General features: G+C 36.1%; 1 protein-coding gene across 1 annotated transcript in view; it reads right to left on the minus strand.

Moving 5' to 3' along the window:
* Positions 1-20,107, minus strand: part of WDR70 (WD repeat domain 70) — a 129,834-nt gene that overhangs the window by 93,770 nt on the left and 15,957 nt on the right. Inside the window, exon 6 of the mRNA XM_053931981.1 lies at positions 3,178-3,237. Coding sequence (XP_053787956.1) covers positions 3,178-3,237 — 60 coding nt within the window. The remainder of the gene's footprint in view (positions 1-3,177; positions 3,238-20,107) is intronic.

A 20,107-nucleotide genomic window follows, 5' to 3' on the forward strand; every position in this document is an offset into this window, starting at 1 on the left:
TTTTTCAATGCTTTAGTATACATCTATATACACTGTGTTATGGAGACTTTTAAAACTTATGTAAACTGTTGAATAGTTCCCACAGAAAATATTTTAAAGCATGGAAACAAGTTCATGAAAAAAGTAACCTACAGAAAACAATTTTTCCAATAAAACCAGCATGTATGAATGAAATTTATTCTTTAAGGTGGACAACTTGCTCCCCTAGAATTTAGATTTCCTTACATGAATTAGTATGGGCTTCTTTTGAGCTTTCTTTTTCCAGTTTTATGGAGAAGCTCACTTAGCTATTCCTTATCTTATCAAAGACTCATTTCTAGTCAGCTTCTCCTTTAGGTTCCCACTGCTGCTGACCAGCTCTCTGCTGGCCACCTTTTAAGCATCACGGCAGGAGCAGGCTATTCCCCAGTGCTGGAAATCAAGCAGGTGAGGCAGAAGTCTGGCTTGGCTGAGCAGGGATTTTCTCTTAGAAGTAAGGCAAAAAAGAAAGGTATATGCCCAGTGAAAGCGAAGTCAGGTGACGTGGGAAGAATACAGAGATGCTGCTTACTACTGCAGGAAGCATATCTGTGCAGCCAAAGCTCAGTTGGAGTTGAAGCTGTCCAGAATCATGGGGGAAAACAAGAACTTTTTTTTATTTCAAGCTTATTAATGATTAAAGGCATATTTCTACACTTTAACCATATTAATGGTTAAAGTGTAGAAATAATATCAGTCCATTAAAGGATAAGGAAGCACACTTCACAAAGAGGTCAGAGACAAAGCAGAGATGTTTAAAGCTTTCTTTGCCTCTGTCTTCTGACAGACCAAGGGGGTCTCAGACCATGACTGTGAAAATTATCAACTCCCAGCCAATCCTGAAATTGCACAGGATCTGCTGCTCCAAGTGGATCCCTACATCAGGCTATGGAGCCTGATGAGATTAATCAGAGAACCCTCAAAGAGCTGGCTGACATTATTCCAAAGCCTTTCAGGCAGTCTTGGGAATCCGGAGATATCCCAGTTGATTGGAAACTGGTGAAAGTTGTTCCAGTTTTCAAGAAGGGCAAGAAGAAGGACAATGCTGTCATCAGTCACCACCAGCACGGCTCCATGAGAGGAAAAGTCTTGGGTACTGGAAAAGGCTCCCCATGGAAGTTGTCACAGCAGTTGACAGAGTTCAAAAAGTGTTTGAACAATGCTCTTGGGTACATGGTGTGACTCTTAGGGATGGTGCTGTGCACAGCCAGGGGTTGAACTTCCATCATCTTTCTGAGGCTCTTTCCAACTCAGAAAATTCTGTGATTCTGTAACTCGGGTACCTCACAGTATTTCAAATATACAATGCCCTAGTATAGCAAACTGTCTGAAAATAGTACTTTCAAGAAAATCAGGATGTGGCAGAAATGAAGGTCCTATTCACCAGGCAACTGATTCCTCTCTAATCTAAATGTCCTGCTGTAATTCAGAGGCATTCACTTGCAGAAATCTTTTAAAATGTGAACTCTCTTAAGTGTTTCTAAAAAGAATATGCCCTTTTTACAACTTAAATGGAAATTTTGAACCTAGCCATTTCTTTCATTATTTCTGACATGCAGAAAAACTGGGCATCTCCAGATTAATCAGAACACTCAAGTGTTCTATTCAGTAACTTCTATTTGACGGAGCAGTTGTGAAATGAGATATTAGAAAGTACAAATTTCATATTCTTTCTCATACCCACCTATATATCAAAAGTACAATGAGAAATAAAAAAAATATAAATGAAGTTTCATTGGGAGCAGTAATTCCTATTACACTGTAGAAGCAATACAACTGGGAAATTAATCAGGTTTCTGGGAAGACTCTCTAGGTTGGGAAATCTTTCCTGAGATTTCTAAGCTGCACAGGAATAGTCATCATCAAATCCACATTCACTAGATTGAAGAGGTAGAGACGGAATACATAAGCTTAGCTGAAATACAGTACACTGTATGAACATAATGAGAAGACTGTATTTTAAAAAATTGGGGCAGAACACCAAAATCAAGATATGAAGTTATTCCCATCCTTATGTGTGTAAGGTCAGGGGTAAATGGTTTCACTATTCTAAAACAAACAAAAAGAAAACCCAAAAGGACAACACTTCTACAGAAGAGATATTTTTTTCAATATGTTTAATTTACTGCATCCAGTCTAATCCAACTGCACTATACATATCCCACATTACAATTCACCTCTGTTCAAGGTGATGACAGTTGCATTCTCCTGCATTCAAAATATCTCAGAAGTCTTCCAGAACTGTAACTTCCACTTTACAAGGCCTTTTAGTTAGAAATAACATGATCTTACTCTTTAAGAAGCCATGAAAAGATTTACTGGTTTAATACAGAGAAAAATAAATTTTAAAAAATTTACCTAACAAAGTTTGTTAGGCCATGTATTCAAGAAACATACTGCAGAAGCAGTTGCTGTCACATGTAAAATAGGAAACTGATTTGCACTAGTACAATACTCTGCAAAACCTAGTATTTATAGAAATTAATATGCAAAGCAGTTGCATGCACGACGTGTACAAAAATCCACTCTATTTTCTTTAGTGTAATGCAATGCATCTTTTACATGTCAATCAGCCCACAAAAACAATTTAATTTATATTGGAAGATGTGATTATACAGAGATAGAAATATATAGAGCAAAAAAAGACACTTCCAAGTTTGCCTGTGGTTCTTTAAAAGAAAGCAAAGGAGCAGTACTGGAGATAAAAAATAGAAAAGATGTAGTCAAAGACAAGGAAGGACAAGATCTCAAGAAATTGAGAATGGTGTATAAAAGGCACTAAAGATTAAAGTAAAATGAAGTATTAGCTGCAGAGAAGTTGCTGGCAATAACATTCTCCTTTAAACTCATGACCAAAGAAAGGTCTAGATTAGACCCATGTCAACATATTAGGAAGGTCCATCCTAGAAGAAAAACTCTAGCAATTAGAGAGAACATACTTGATGAAAATAAGACTACAATTGAGTCAAATGGAGCCATATTTAGGTTATTACAAGAAATTGAAGAGGTAGTCATGAAACACACTTTCAATTGCACTAAGAAAAGAGACCAACTAAAATAACAAATCAAGGAAAAAATTTGCTTCTTGAACTTTAGCTGGTAAGTATTTGTTAACAATTTTAGAAAAGCACAAAGGTTTGAAAACATGTTATCACTTACTGTTTTTGTTCCATGTTGGAGTGTAATTTCATGAGAATCTGGGATTTTCTTGACAGGGTTCTGTAAAAAAAAGAAAATTCACTTCTGTGAAAACAGTGCTATCCCCAAAAAATGCACTAAAGGAACATATATGTAAAAGTAAGAAGATCTCCATCACACCAGTCGTAACATGAGGAAGAGAAATGGGGAAATCATAAACAGAGACTGATTTCACATTTTTATTTGCATGGATAGACTCCCAAAAATATGACGAATAATTGTTTTAAAAATATGACACCATCTTAAGACTAAAACACAAAAATATTTTCTTTCTCTTTGGAAGATATTGTTCACACAGAAAGAAATTTAATGGAAGTACTCAAGTACTTTTGAGCAACTTTCTACGAAGGTCATGTGACTCATTACCCTCAAAATGCTTATTTATCTGGCACCACTCCAGTTTCCTGAAACAGACACTATCTACCCTCTTGATGCCTGACATATTTGCTATAATTTTCTGTTGCCAGGTATGATTTTAAAATAATTTTATGCACATTTTATGCTACACATTAAATGTTCTGCCTTATCCATCTCTGACAATCCCTTCACTATTTTTCATGCTTCACAGAAACATCTCTGTAGCATCAGGCTGATTACCTTCATATTTTTTTTATCTTCTTTATCTGTTCCATCTTTTATTTCTCTGATAAAACTGAAACTTTCATTATCTTTGGTTTAGCTACACCTACCTTTCTTCTAACTTTACTTAAACTACAAAGGAATACATTTAGATTAGGCATTATTCTTTACTGTGAGGGTTGTTAGGCACTGGCACAGGTTGCCCAGAGAAGCTGTGGATGTTTCATGCCTAGAAATGTGCCAGGTCGTGTTGGATGATGCTCTGAGCAATTTGGTCTAGTGGAAGGTGCTTCTGCCCGTGGCTGAGGGGTTGAAATGAGATAGCCTTTAAGGGGGGAGGGCACGGAGGCTACGCATGTGCTTTCGTAATTTGTCTTCCAGAGCAACCACTTTGCTCTCTGAAGTCCTACTGGGAAGCGGCAAGATATCCCCTGCTAAAGGGAAGTAGAGAATAAATCTTCTGCTTTCCCTAGTTTCCATGTGTGGACTTCACTTTTACTTCATTAAGCTGCCTTTATCTCAATCCATGTGATTTTTTTTCCATCTTCTTCTCTTCTCCCATTCCATCCTGCTGAGGATAGGAGTGATAAAACAGCCTGGTGGGTACCTGGCATGCAGCCAAGGTCAGCCCACCACAAGGTAACAGTAAAGGTTTACCAATAGCTACGCATGACATCCTAAAAGGTATAGCCCACATGGCACCAAGTGACACTTTCACAGACTCAGTGGTTTAGAAGCTGAGAAGCAGTTGTAACTCAAAATTCCCAAGCAAAGCTGTGATTATGAAAATGAGTTTATTGTTCAACTGACACTACGAAGGACACAGAAAAAGGTATAATTATAATACAAATTAGGTTTTCAATGCTCCATCATTCCCTACACTATAAACTGGTATTTGCTGTTTCTTGGGATGCAAAAAACTGCTCAACAGTCATTGCCTGCACTTATCATCCAAGCACATTCCATAAAAACCAAAGTGTGAAAAGCAAACAGTCTCCAAGATTCATCCACAACAGCCATCAACAAAAGATGTACTATTTTTGTGAATCAAAGGCTTTCATAGAAACCACTGCCTTAATCACTGCAAGGTTGTGTTTCTGCCTTGGAATATTATAGAATTCTTCATTTCATGTACCTTACCACAAAGATAGGTATTGTATGTCTATATTGTGTGAGCACTGAATTTAATTTAACTTTGAGAGGCCTTTCAGTAAGTCAAAGAAAAAAATAATTTATTAATAAACAAAATTATCTAGAACAAACTTACTTTATTTCAATTGCTAGCTCCCTCAGGTGACAATAATTAAATTCCCTTTTTTATGAGAAGAGTGAAGCACTAACATGAAAACATTTTAGCTTTACACCACACTCACATTAAACAGTATTCTGGCTACTCATTTTAGGGAATAAGAACAGACAGGAATATATTCTGCCACCTGATAAATCAAACATTCCGAGCCTAAAAGACAGACACTTGGCGACTGCTACTGGTGCTAAGCTCTACAGTGTCCAAGGGATTCCTGACAGTTAAAGTAACTGTTTAGACTATTCAAAACAAAAAAATTAAGATAACAACATCCAGGAACATATCTTGGCATAACATCTTCAAATTAGCTAAATATTTACAAAAAACCCAAGGTGTCTTATTCTATTTTAGTTAACCATGAACTTCCTAAATTACTCAGAATGCTGTATCTCTCATGTGCCTCAGCACATGCCTATATGCACACAAGATAATTAGATGCAACTACCAGCACAGCACTACTGCACTTTTCCAGTTACATTCCAAAGAATAATGAATGCCATAAAATCCTTTTTTTTTTTCCACACTTCGAATATAGCTAATAAATTTAGGCTGACCGAACATCTGGATATCATATATACTGGAATATTACTGTAAGTGTGAAAAAAATTAAAAGATAGAGTTTGTCTGAAGTGTACCTGCACCTCAAGGACTTCAGCTATTGCTTGGATTTCAGATGTTAACTTCACACAAACTGATTATATGATTTCACTAATATTGTTCTGCTAAATTTGTACAGTGATTAAAACTACAGGAGATAAAATCTTTACAGGATTTCCGGAGTGTTTGTTGTTGTTGCTGTTATTTTCTTTTAAAGCCCATGAGGAAAAGACAATATTTTAAATTTCTGCTTCAGCAGAAACAGAGGAAAATAGTTATGGTGTTGACATATCTCCTAATATTTTTACAAAAATTCTCAATTCCCAATACAAGATTAATACATATTAAGTCTGTGAAATAGAGTATTCTACAAGTTCACAGTTTTTTCTCAAAATGAATAGTCTTACCTTAAAAGCAATTTCTGCAAAGGGACACTGCAAATCAGCATCACATCTGTAGTATGGAGTTTCAATTCTTTCAGGGAATTCCAGCCCTAGTTGAGTGTTATACTCCTGTGCCTACAAACAATCTTCTATTTACTACACCACTGTATTGTGGATTTTTTTTTTCCTTGTTCCTTCTGGGAGTTTCCGTATTCTCAAACAATACCCAGAAGATACACCACTAGCAACCAGAGGCTGAAACTACATTAGTCTCCCCAGAATATCTTGAGAAAAATCAAAGACAAAACCAAAAAATCAAATAGACCAAAATTACTCACTTTTTTATGGCCCAATCACAGAAGGGAAAAATTACACTAAAAGAACCTCTACTGTTCTGTTTGCAGAGGTTTGTATATAAATGGAAATTATATTGTATGAGAAAGACTTGCAAGCTATAGGTAGTCTTTCACACATCAGGCCCTTAAATAGGAACTTTCCTGGGAACCTACAATACTATAATTTACAGAGAAAAATCACTTATTTTTTCTCTGTGTTTGGAATTGCCTTCTTTGACAACTTCAAGATCAAATGCTGTCCTGGAAAAAAAATCTGGATAGCTCCTTTGTTCTCAGTTCTCTCCTGAAACATTGGCTTCCTGAAAACTTGAAAAGACTATCATTCTTGAGAGCAGAGCTATGGCACAGCATGGAGAAAGAAATGCAAAACTACTGGTGGATGAACTAAAAGGTGAGCACTTTCCCTCCCTTGAGCAAGAGAAAATGTTAAAGCTGGTTTGGCTACTACCTACTTTAAATATCTTTAAGAGAGCCTTTAAATTGATCAGGGAGCTGGAGCATTTCTCTTGTGAGGACAGGGCACAAGCATGGTTTAGCTCGGAGAAGAGAAGGCTTTGAGGAAACATTATTCCTGTATCTGAAGGGGGCCTCAAAAAAGCTGGAGGGACTTACCACAAGAACATGTGGCATTAGGACAAAGGGGAATAGGTTTAAACTGAGAAAGAGGGTAGTTTTAGGTTAGATATTATGAAGAAATTCTTTACTGCGAGGGTGGTGAGGCACTAGCACAGGTTGCGGAGAGAAGCTGTGGATGCCCCATTCCTGAAGTTTTTAAGACCAGGCCTGGATGGGACTCTGAGCAACCTGGTTTAGCTGCAGGGACATTGGAATGAGATAGTCTTTAGGGTCCCTTTCAATCCAAACTATTCAATAACTTTAAGTGATTCTACTATACTAAAAACACCCTTCTGCTCCAAGTGTACGCACACTTTGCCCTTTTGGGGCTCCAGTTTGATATACTCCACAGGGAAGATACTGTCTGTTCATAGGCAGGAGTGATGAGGAGGAGGCAAGAGCTACACTTCACCGAGATTTCTCCATTTCTGGTGAAACTACAGGTTTTGCAGAACAAGTATCACAGAGGTAGCCTGACACAGATGATTACTGCTTTATTTGAAGGCAGATGGAAATGACTGGAATACCAAATGGGCAGCAGGAATAGCTGGTGGAAGTGGAAAGGGAACAACAAACCCTAGCAATAAACAGTAATCCAAGTACCTCCATCTACTTAAGAACTTAATTCCCCTCGAAAGGTCCCCCTACAGAAGGCCATGTTTTAATCATTCAAATCTCAGTCCTTCTGGAAATTAAGAAAAAAGGATTTTCTATTTTTGTGCCTTTTGTTTAAATACAAAATGTTCCTGTTTTCTTGCAAGTTTTTTTAAAGCTTATTCTCTTCCCATCCAAAATGACTGATTTGCATGGAAAAGCAAGTGTCACACTGCTCAGGGGCAAGGCAAGGAAGGCAGGAAAATTTGAGACCCTTTGAGACCCTTTATTTTGTACACTAGCATACAGACTGACAGTGCTGAAATCTGCCTTGTGACAGATACTAGCAAATTTATCCTTCTGGTATTTTCTTCAGCAAAGCATTCAAAATCTAAGTGCAGTTAAGAAAGTTAATCAAGATGACAGGAAAAAGTTAAAAAGAGAAATGTAGTATCTTCTTATAAAAATGTTCCTACTGTAAATTATATTACATAGTGAAAGAGAAAACTCTTAAAATATTTTAAGAACAAAAATATGGGCAGACAACTCATCAATCACAACAGAAAGGATGGGATATATGACACAGTAATTCCCAAAGCAGAAGGTACAAGAGCACAAGCTCTTCACAAAACCATGGAATGGTCAGTGTTGGAAGGGACCTCTGGAGATCATCCAGTCCAACCCTCCTGCCAAGGCAGGGTCACCTGTAGCAGGTGACACAGGAGTTCAGCTAGGTGGGTTTTGACTATCTCCAGAAAGGGAGACTCCATGGACAGCCTGTAATGTTTAGACAGATAAAACACCACAGAAAACAAATGAATTCTGGAGATAAGCCACTGTTTATCTCAACCACCAAAGAAATCTGGTCCAAGTGCTGTATCTAGGCACAACCATATGTTAATATGAATGGCAGAAGGCTTCAACTCATGCTTGTTGTTACTTGTCTGTATCAAAATGTGTTTGGTTTTCAGGTCAAGTATTCCCTTTCACACATCACTTAAAATACAACCTAAACTATTTTTTTCAGTGTAAAGAAGTTCTAGAAGTCCATAAAACTTCACAGGGAGACACTTGCACACCTTCTTGCATTGGAACCAACACAGGCCCACAAAAAAGCAGTTTTTTCCTTTCTACCTCATATCCAACTTCAATATGCAAGTGAAGGAAATTAAGAAATTATTTTAGTGATGATGAACTGAGAGAAAAGAACCTTGTTCTGTTCTTCAATATTAAGTCTGAAACATTATTTAAAGAAAGATAAAAGGACGTTAAGGGGAGTACTTCACAAATCCGGAAGAACACATCCCTCATTCCTCTTTTCAAACCAGATAAATGTTTTCAGCTGTTAGGCACCCAGATGAATCTTCCATGACACCAGTGAAAGGTGAAGGCAGTAGTAAGTGTTCTAATTTATTTTTTCTGTTCTTTTTTAAACCCATTTTTCAAACAAACACAGAGTGATGTCATCTTTTGTTCCACAATCATGCACTGATTAAAACCACACTGCTTGTAAAATGGGCAGGTTTACCAAGTCACAATTTTTCATTCTTCTCCTCTGTAAATTAAACTGAAAATAATATACACTAAGGTTGCACCAGTGAACACTGAAGAGAAAGATAACGAATGAAAACCTACAATATCAGAGATGGGCAAGATGCTGTTCTACAGCAACAGAAAAATCTACATTTTTTGGGGTTTACAGGAGTGCATTACCCATAAACTTCCATGCAGAAGGAAGCATACAGATTTGAAAGGACATTTCAACAACTTTTAATTTCCTCTCTTTTAAGTGTTAGAACTGACAGATGTATTCTCATGCAGACTTGCATGTTATTAAACTCAGCTTGAGCCAGATTCATACAATCTGAATTTCTAAATGTGATGCATGTAAATATGGAAACAACTTTCTTCAGACTTCCTATACAATCTTCAAAAATAAGCAAATAACTAAAGAAGAAGTGTACCAAAAAAACAAGATTATTTTGAAACCCCTCCTCTTCATGAATTATTCAGGAAAGTGCAAAGCATCTGAATTCCTAGCATAGGTTCCTTAATTATGTTGGATGAATCAGGGCATGTGTGTCTATATTATGTAAATTTCTGGTCTGAAGATAAAGGAAAACATTCTGGAAAACAGGAGGATGCATGCATACTACTGGTATGAATTATCTTGGCTGGCATTCCCACGAAACACCCAAAATATCCACTACTCATGGAAAAACATAGATAACTATAACTGCATGATGGATGCAAAAAACCTTCAAAATTAACAGAAATATCGGAAGGGCCCTACAAAATTATACTGTTCCCAGTTTCCAGTCTTTAACTTAGGTAAGTCAACATAGTGCAGAATATTTACCTCCTGAATTTTAGGTGTAGGAAGATCAAGGAGACATTGTTCTTTCCTTTAGTGAACTAAGAGATATATTGCTTCAGTGTGCACTCAAGAATTAAAAGGTGCTTTAAACAAAGGACCTTCCTTTCAAATACCAACAGGAAGTAAATTTAATTATTCAATATGGAAATAGAACTGTGGCTATTTTCTTCCAACATCATCTAATTCACAGATTTGTGTAATTGTTCTCTTACAATCTGAACCTAAGTGTTTTGTCAGGTTCAATAAGCAAGGAAAAAGACCTTAGATTAAATCTTTATTTCAACATGACTGCCTAAAAGTAGTAAATTTCTATTGTTATTATAGGCCAGATACAACGTATTTTATTAGATGTTGAGTCAAATGGTAACTCAGAGACCATGCCATGGCACAACAGGTAACATCAATTAACTCTCCCCTTCCCTTTCATGCCACTTACCAGCATATCCCTTTCTGAAAAGACTCCAGTGTCTTAGCAGTTTAGAAAAGATATTACAAATAGAATCTCAGCATGTTTGCAAGCACCATTTTTAGACATAAAAATCATACTTCTAGAGTACAGCAAAATGCCTGCTTGTCTTCTGGGGGCTACTTCTAGACACATGTCAGAAGGTTGCTATTTTTCATCTAGATTCCAAAATCTCATTCAGATAAATTCCTAAATTTCTAATAAGCCTTTGATTTATGAAGTCATAGTTTATACTAATGCTTATGACCTGGGAATTGTTCTCAGAATGTATACCAAAGAAATTCTCTTGAGCCTTTTCTAAAGCAAGTTACAATCATTGATAAAACTGATTAAAATCTTAAATTGCCTGGAGTCATTCAAGTTTCCTCTGCAGTTTCTGGGAGACAGGTTTACTTAAGCTGAGTATTCCAGTTACATTCCACTCATATGATCAAACACCTGTTTCATCTTTATCATCTCAGCTTCAAATGGGTATAAATACTTCAAATTTGCTGAAACTGTATGTATAACTGCCACATACCACCAAAAAGCACCCCTGTTCAGTCAAGCCACTGTTTTACTACAATAAAGGAATACAAAACATTACTACTACCTGCCATGTTAGGAAAAAAAAAATCTCTAGCATTTTTAGTCAGGCATATCCTTTATTAAGGTTATTCCTAAGAGCTACATAGAGCACTTTGTTTTAACACAATGGAGTACTCCCATTTACTCTGCAACAGTAAAATAACTCACACAATCATAGATCAGCTGACAGTGAGGAGAAATAAACTCTGAAAGGTCTGTTCAGGTTGGTAGGTCTCCAAAACATAGCTTAATTATGAAATCAGAAAGGGCAAATAATTGTGCACTTTTAAGTCTTTGGAGTAGAAGTGCCAAATGTTTAGTTCACATGGGAACAGGCATTCACCTAGTTTACATTCAGCTTGTGTAGAATTTTGTATCACAGAGTCCATGCAGGATTTCTACCAGAAGGAATATGCCATAAAATACACCCATGAAAGAATCCAAATCCAAAACAGACGATGCACAACCAGACTGAACTTAACATTTGTTAATGCATAACATTTTTCAGCCTGCTAGCCAGTTCACTTAATTATTTACATTAAACTTGCTCCAAAATATCTAAACTACTTTATCATTACCACCATTTGGCAAACTTTAGAGAGTAAAGAGCATGAAGTTCTTTCACTTGACTCACCAAGATAAACCATGAACACTTCGATGTTTTTCACTCTTTAAAATAGCTTTACTGTTCTCTACATTTAACCTCTGTCAAAATAAAGAAGTATCTTACAATTCAGAAATATGTAAAAAGTTAAACATGTTTTTTAAAAAAATATTCCTCCCTTCTATATATTTAAGAAGTCAATAATACTACTAAGCCTTTGTTATTCATTCAGCAACACCTAATAGTTACATGCACTTCTTTGGAAATTAAATTAAAATTACATATGCACAACAATAAGTATGAAAGCTTCTTTTGTAAGTTGTGTAACCAGTGAAATTAAGTCCATCAACAGCAATACAATCCTGGGCTCATCAAAACTTCAAAAAAACAATGCAACAATCAATATTTGGAATTGCTATTTAATACAGAAATGGTATTACTACAACTGAAATAAAATCCATTTTTCCTCTTACCAAAAAGAAGCCTTATGCTCATTTTAAGACTTCTGGTGAACATGTTAGCATAGAATTTCACAAGCATCAGGATAATACAACCTCTATACCAGTATAATGGCAACCTCATTATCAAGCCACCTCTTTTAAATTGTTTGTGTTTTAATGAGCAAAATTTTTAAAATACACCATTGGTGTAGACCAATCCTTGACCTTTAACTGTGCTATTTATTTGACCTCTACATACTCAGTTTCCTTATCTGAAAAAATGGGAATAAATAATACCTATTTCAAGGAATCTGCTAAGGTTTTCAGCAATGATGGTGAAGTTTCTCACATCTCCTAAGGATCCTGTTGGTCTTAGCAAACACACTACTGTCAGCAAATGAAACCATTACAGTGCAAGAGAGAGAGAGAGGTGTCCACAAACTCCACTTTTCAATAGTTCTACCACTGTTCATTCGAAAGTTTACTTCAGGATCTTGAGAGACAGAAATTTATGAATAACAACCCACCTAGTGACAATGACTGCAGTTGTCCACAAATTTACCAAATAATAAGGGTAAGGAATTAAAAGTATATGTGTGTGTCTACGTTTGTCAGCTAGTCATGTAAGGAAGATCGGCAACTCAGGGTGAAGGCAGGGAGACAAGGGTTAAAAATTACAGCATGTCTCTGTTACTGCAGGAAGGAAGAACAATTTCCTATGTAGCTTCCACAGCTGGTTCCAATTCCATTACTGTTTTGATTACTAATTCTCCCATGCCACCCATAAATTACATTCAAAACATTAATATTTAAGTTCTCTTATAGCAGCACAATTTTATGAAATGTGACATGAGGATAAATTGCTAAGTGACTTTATGCATCTGGAAAGAGGAAAAGATACATTTATATTCTATGGACTTGAGGTCCATGCTTGGTAGAAACACACCTTCCTTCATGCTTCACTCAGGTATATTCTTTTATCTAAAGCTTATGGCAGAAGAAAGCAGTGCATTAGGGCCAGATTATGTACCTCATATTGCTAAAATGGTTGTAATATGCAACAACACTGCAATAATTTTCAAAATGTTTAAGGCAAGTACTAAGCACTAGGTTAGAAATGGTAACCAGTGTGAATATCCTGGCTTTATTTGGAATCATAAAGCAAATAACTGTATTAGAAGACAAGCAAATGCTCGTCTTCTAACGCATTTATATGGTATATTTTACTACAGTACCTATGTATGTTGAAATCCCTCCAGCATACTGTATCAAAAATACTGATTTCCATACATGTAATGTAGTCTGAAAATTCCGAATTATTACAATTAAACCTGACAGGACACACAACTAGACAGAAAGGCATTGATTTCTACAGAGCAACCATAACTGTTCAGTATGGCTCAGCTCTGGGTTATACAGGAAAAGAACAACGACCTCAACACAGCTTTCAGTGGAATGTCACCCATTTAAATCCAACACTTATTATAGTCATTCCTTAAGGAGCCTGAAGTATACGAGTGCAAAGAAGCAATGCTTTCACTTTTTAACCCAGACTAAGATAAAGATCCATTGTCTTGACAACATGAACATTTTAGCTGTGTGAATAGAACAAGAACACAAAAAGTCAGTATCATACCTTCCTGAAATGCCTCATTTCAGATTTTTACTGACATTATTTAAGATCTCAGACATCTTTCTTCCTTCCTAACATACAGAAATGTAGCTTAGAGACAACCTATGATATCTCTTCTTATTCAGTAGGTTTCTTGATCTTCACAAGGGGTTGCTGATGATACTCCATACTATACAAAGAGTTATAGGAAAAATCTTCGTTTTACAATCTAAAGTTTAAGTCTGGGTTATATGATTCAAATTAAATTGCTATTACTTGTGTATATAATAAACTTGTTAACCAATCTGAAATGGATTAACAACAATATGCATCTTCAACTTGATCATAAGAGACAGTTACCAATATATTTTAAGTTCATACAAATCTAGTACAAAGATGGCAACTTCAGATATTCAGATGAAACAATACAATTACTTTTTTTGCAAGAGTCAGGAAAGAAAAGCAGTCCATAGATATAAAGAACTCCAGATTCCAGACCACATATCTACTACATATCTACTGGAAAATTTTCAATATGACAATTGCTTTTGTGCTTGTATGTTTTAAATAGGATAAAATGTCCCACCTTGCAGGTGTGCTATGCTGATACTCTAGTAAGTATAGTAGGTTTGTTCATTAAGCCACTTAGATTACAATAAGACAGGAATCATTAATGCCTATTATTTACAAACAATCACTGAATAGTTTAAGTTGATGGCCTGTAAAGACCATATAGTCCAATGCCCCTGCAACAAACAGGGATATATTCAACTAGATCAGGTGGCACATACCTCTGTTCAACCTGGACTTAATTTTGTTTTCAGGGTTGGGGCATGTACCATCCCTCTCTGGGTAACCTGTTACAGGCCTCAGCATAAAAAACCGTGTATCTAAGCTAAATCAACCCTCTTTTAGCTCAATGTCATGACCCCTTGCTCAATAACTACAGACCCTGCTAAAATGTCACCATGTTTCTTGTGGGACTCCTTTAGGTACTGGAAGGCTGCAGTAAGGTATCCTCAGTGTCTTCTCTTCTTCAGGTCCCAATTCCCTCAACATTTTCATCACATGAGAGGTGCTGCAGACCTTTGAGCATCTTTGTGGCCCTTCCCTGGACTCACTCTGAAAGGCCCCTGACCTTCTTTTTTATGCTGGGAGCCCAGAGCTGGATGCAGTGCTCCAGGTGGGTCTCAGCAGAGCAGAGCAGAGCAGAGGAGCAGAATCCCCCTCCCCTGCTGTCCATGGGGCTCTGGATGCAGCCCAGGCTTTGGGGCTGCAAGCACACATTGCCAGGTCATTTCAGGCTTTTGATTCCCAAGTTCTTCTCGGCACGGTTGGTCTCCATGCCTTTGTCCTCCAGGGACGCAAAAACAAATGAAAAGCCCCCCCACAATAAGGGGGAAAAATAGTAAGCTGTGTGCATAATGCTTATGTTACAAGTGCAGTCTTGATGTTGTTGAGAAAACAGATTCATGGTATTTTGTGCCTCCTGGCTGACTGGTGAGGTTCCTAGGAAATGCATGATTCCATTAAAATGTTTCCATTAAAAAAGCAAGCTCTATCTATAAAAATCCTCTAGCAGATCTTCCCCTGTAATAAGCAAGTCCAACATGCTATTCTATCGAAAAAGAAACTAAAGTACAAAATACGCAAAAAACATGTGCGAGAGAAGCAGAGAACTTATAAACACTTACAGGCTTTTCACAGGAAAAGCTGAAATGGTGGGCAGGAACATATGACCCATAAAGTAATCTGAATCAAATGCAGTCCAAGATTTTTCGCTCATATTTGTTCAAATTCCCCGTTATGGACATATTCCAGATAACTCATAAGGAAGCCAAAACAAGGATTCCCAATTTTGCACAGTTTGCTGCACTTGGGCAGAATTTAACTCCTGTTTCTTCAATTCATTCTGTAAGCCCAAATTCTTCACATTAACCTCATGTTTGACATGCCCCTTGAATGTATGATCCACTAAATGACATGGTTTAGTTCCGAAATGAATTCTATCTCACGTAACACCTACTGCTGTTCCAGACTTGACTGTTTCCCAAGCCTCTTAAGAATTTACATTTCACCTCTTGGGAGCCACACAAAATGGGCAGTAGATATGCTTCCAAAACAAACTGTTTCACAGTGAGTTTTTTCAATGCCATTGTTCTGTTTACAGAAAAATTGCAAAGTACAGGCCATTTGAAGGCACTTTTTTTAACAGTTTTGCTTTCAGAATTTACCTGGTCTTACATATCATACATTTCAGATACTCTGGATCCTCAGGTCACTTAGCTACCAAAACTAACATCCAGTCTGAGATAGCAAAAATGGATCTCTGTGTAGAGAATGATGGCAACCCCTTGTCTTTATGTTCCTCTCATGAGATCTGATAAACCACTACAGACAGGGAGAAACTGCCTTCATTTTATTTAGTGAGTAAAACTAGGGAGTTTAGTATTCACTACATAAATCAATACTTTCAGAAATGACTGTGTGGGACAATCTATTAAAATGAGAAAACATTCTAAAATGCAGAAACCCTAACACTGAGTAAGTTGCTCCTACCTGTGACCCACTTACCCCTACAATTTCAGTGTAATACAGAATTAAGGAAATGGAAAAAGCAAAAGAATCCTGATTTTAAAACAAAATCATCAATTTGAGACAAACAGGCACAAAAATTCTTAAAACCCACTATAAGTTACTCGTGCATTCTGAAATCCTCACAGTCACTATGACACTGAACAATTCCAGTAGCATGGACCGTAGGTGAGGGAACAAGCTAGAAAGAGTGAGCAAATATATATAAATAGACTTTTGCAGCTGGTTGTGGATATCAAGGACTTACAAGTATCTATTAATACTGACAGGGACTGGGCAGATAGAAATTGCACTATTAAATTTTTGCAAAATAAAGGAAGAGTTCCAGCTAAGACACTGGAATTTTTCATAAGGTTACGTATTTGCTCCAAATGATATTTACTGTTATAGTGTCCACAAACTTGCACTTAAAGAACTCAAATAACCAATAAGCTATAATATCAACTGCACACAATTTAAACCACCCACCCCAAAGGATGAAAGACCTGAGATGACCTTCTTAGAACTTGCAATTACAACAAGGTATGTTAAGCCTCATGCTTACACAGTAAGCCCTTCTCACTGTAAAAGTGCCAAGCTGAAAGATTATTGTCAGTATGCCTCCTGCATGCCTTTTTAGCTAGAAGAATAGCATACAGCAAGGTCAAGCAATGCACTATCAGGAGCTGCCACACAGCATTTTCAAAGTGCTTACAAAATCTAAAGCTGGCTTGTTTTCTTTGATGAAAGATGAGCTGTTACAGGTTAAAGATAAATGTTATTCATTCAACTTATTTCAAATAGAAACATTCTGCACATTTGGATTCTTATCAGCTCCTGGCCTGCAATACAAACTTCCTAACACAGAAACCCTAAACCTACCAATGATCTTTCTTTAAGATGCTATGTGACTCAATCACTCCTGATTTTCTTTATCTACAAAAACTTCAATATCTACAAGGAGCTTTGAAACAAAAACAAAAGAAGTTCTAGGAAGTTCTAGTTACTGGGAAATTCTCTTGGTCAATTTAGTTCTGCAAATGAGCCAATTACCTTAGTAGCTATGTAATCATATGAGAAAACACAGCATAAAAATAATTTTAAATTTATATATAAATAATAAAAAAATGCATATCACTAATTAATATTCCAACAAAGAGAACACACATAAAGTGCCAAGGTTGACTCCAGAAAAAAAAAAAAATAATTCTTACTTGGAAAGCAAGTAGATTTGGTAAACACATGACCATCAGAAGGAAACATATTATATTTGTTTCCTTATTTTTACCAAATTTTTAATTTATTTTTCTCACAATACTTTGGAAATTTTCAACACTTTAAAGTATTACTCAGAGTAACATGAACCCTTTTTTAGACACCCACCCACAAGATACAGCTAGACAAAAATTTTACCTGTAGAATTTTGGGTAGCTTCTGTGGTATTTTCCCACCCACTCAAACCTGGTTGCAGAGTCCAGAGGATACTCCCTAGAAGTACTAGACAGAGTTGCACCTTCCATTAATTCCTACACTATGAGATGATTCTCAAGAGGTAAACTAATGCAAATTGCATTAAACTACGGAGTTAAACTACAGCTGACAGCTATCATATTTTTTTACAGGATAGGACCAGTTTTCATAGCTATCATGTCAATTGGGCAGATGCTTATTTAAAATAGCCTTATAAATAGCATAGTTGTAACTAATTTAGATCTAGTGACATTCATTTTACTCAAGAGGAATTAAGATTTCTGCTGAAAATGCACTGAATTATTTTACTACTACTCATTCATTGTAAAACAGAATGCAGTTTCTTATTTGGATAACAAGGCTTTGAGAAATCACAGGAACTACTATAAGGCTTTCTTATAAATGCACTGTCTACTCAATGTATCGTAATTGTCTCCCCTAAGAAAAAAATTTATGGACAGCAACTGGACTAAGCCTTACACCATTAATTTAAAGATAATTGAAAGAATCTGCCTTTAATATTGCAGCTGTCCAATGCAAAAACTTTACTACTCACAGGCATTCACTGTCACAAATACAAACATTTGTTATTTTAAAAATACTTTTTCATGAGTTCCTTTACAGAAAGGACAAAAATATGAGAGTCACAAGAGACAGGGATACAAGCAGGAACAGGAAAGAGAGGATCAACAGAATGCCTGATCTCTAAAAGGTACCACAGGAAGAGAAATTAATTACGACAGAGCACTGGTCTGAAAAAAAAATAAATAAATAAAAGTCCACAACCAACTGGCTGTCCTCACCAAAGAAAATAATAGATAAGGCAGCATTTTATCATGGGACAGAGAAACAACTCTGAAGGACTCTGAGAAAAGAAATGTAATAAATGCCAAGTTACAACAAATGAAGTTACTAAAACAAGCAGTTATTGACAGAAAAGAAATCCATGTCAGAATTTTCAAACTATTTTCTATTGAGATGTACTGTGAAGCTTACTCTCACATTGTTATTTCTAGAATTTAAATTTGGATGGTGCACTTCTAATGAGTCAAATATTATCACACTCTTACATGTTACCCAACATTTAAACTTGTGTGCCTGCACACCCATGCATGTCATCCAAATGACACCGCATTTTTTAAACATGAGGTAAAAAACAAAATTTTTTAAACATGTATGAGAAAACCAAAAGTGTTATAAAAGAAAAAGAAACAGTACATGGGGGTTTACAACTTCTCCAGAATTTTAATAGTTTCTACAGAAAAAAATTATGGAGATAAAAATCTATTTCTTTTCAGATGAAATCCATGTCAGAATTTTCAAACTATTTTCTATTGAGATGTACTGTGAAGCTTACTCTCACATTGTTATTTCTAGAATTTAAATTTGGATGGTGCACTTCTAATGAGTCAAATATTATCACACTCTTACATGTTACCCAACATTTAAACTTGTGTGCCTGCACACCCATGCATGTCATCCAAATGACACCGCATTTTTTAAACATGAGGTAAAAAACAAAATTTTTTAAACATGTATGAGAAAACCAAAAGTGTTATAAAAGAAAAAGAAACAGTACATGGGGGTTTACAACTTCTCCAGAATTTTAATAGTTTCTACAGAAAAAAATTATGGAGATAAAAATCTATTTCTTTTCAGATGGTCTTAAGGCATCTAAAATAGCACAGAATGCTGATAAAGACCAAGACTTGACACTGTAGACCAAGCAGATGTCCTTAAAATGATTCAGCACTCTGCGTCACAATCTTATAAAACAAGCATCTGCAGTTTGTAGACACTGAGAATGATTAAGCTACCTAAATTTTCTTACGAATTTCCATTTCTGACATTTTTGGTACTCAGTAGAAAAGGTAGCCAATGAACTTCAAGAAGGAATGTCACTGAGAAATATCTTTATTCATACATTTAAAACAAGATCAGTTACTTCATGGCATCAGTTTTGCAAGAGACAAACACTGACTATTTGAACTGTAAAAAGTTACAAATCTGGTGGCACTGAAAGCCAGCTGATGCCCAAGATGCCACACATAACCTGATATGCACATCTGCCTTCTTTGCAGAGACCAGCATGTTCCAAAACACCCCAAATAACAGGCTGGTTAGAAAAAGATACCTTTATAAATGAAGATAATGCATGAAACTTTAAAAATTACTGAGCTAAGAAACACACTGCTGCATAAATCCTAAGTAACTTTTCCATCCTCCAGCAAATCTTCCAAAGTTGACAATTCAATTTTTAACAAAACAGAAAAAAGAAAAAGGTTATATGTATAACATGATTTTTTTTGTTTCCCTCTTTAAATTAAAGTATTAAATCCCATGTTTTGCCT

This window comes from Vidua chalybeata, chromosome Z (genome assembly GCF_026979565.1).
Source record: "Vidua chalybeata isolate OUT-0048 chromosome Z, bVidCha1 merged haplotype, whole genome shotgun sequence".
In the NCBI taxonomy this organism is placed as follows: domain Eukaryota; kingdom Metazoa; phylum Chordata; class Aves; order Passeriformes; family Viduidae; genus Vidua; species Vidua chalybeata.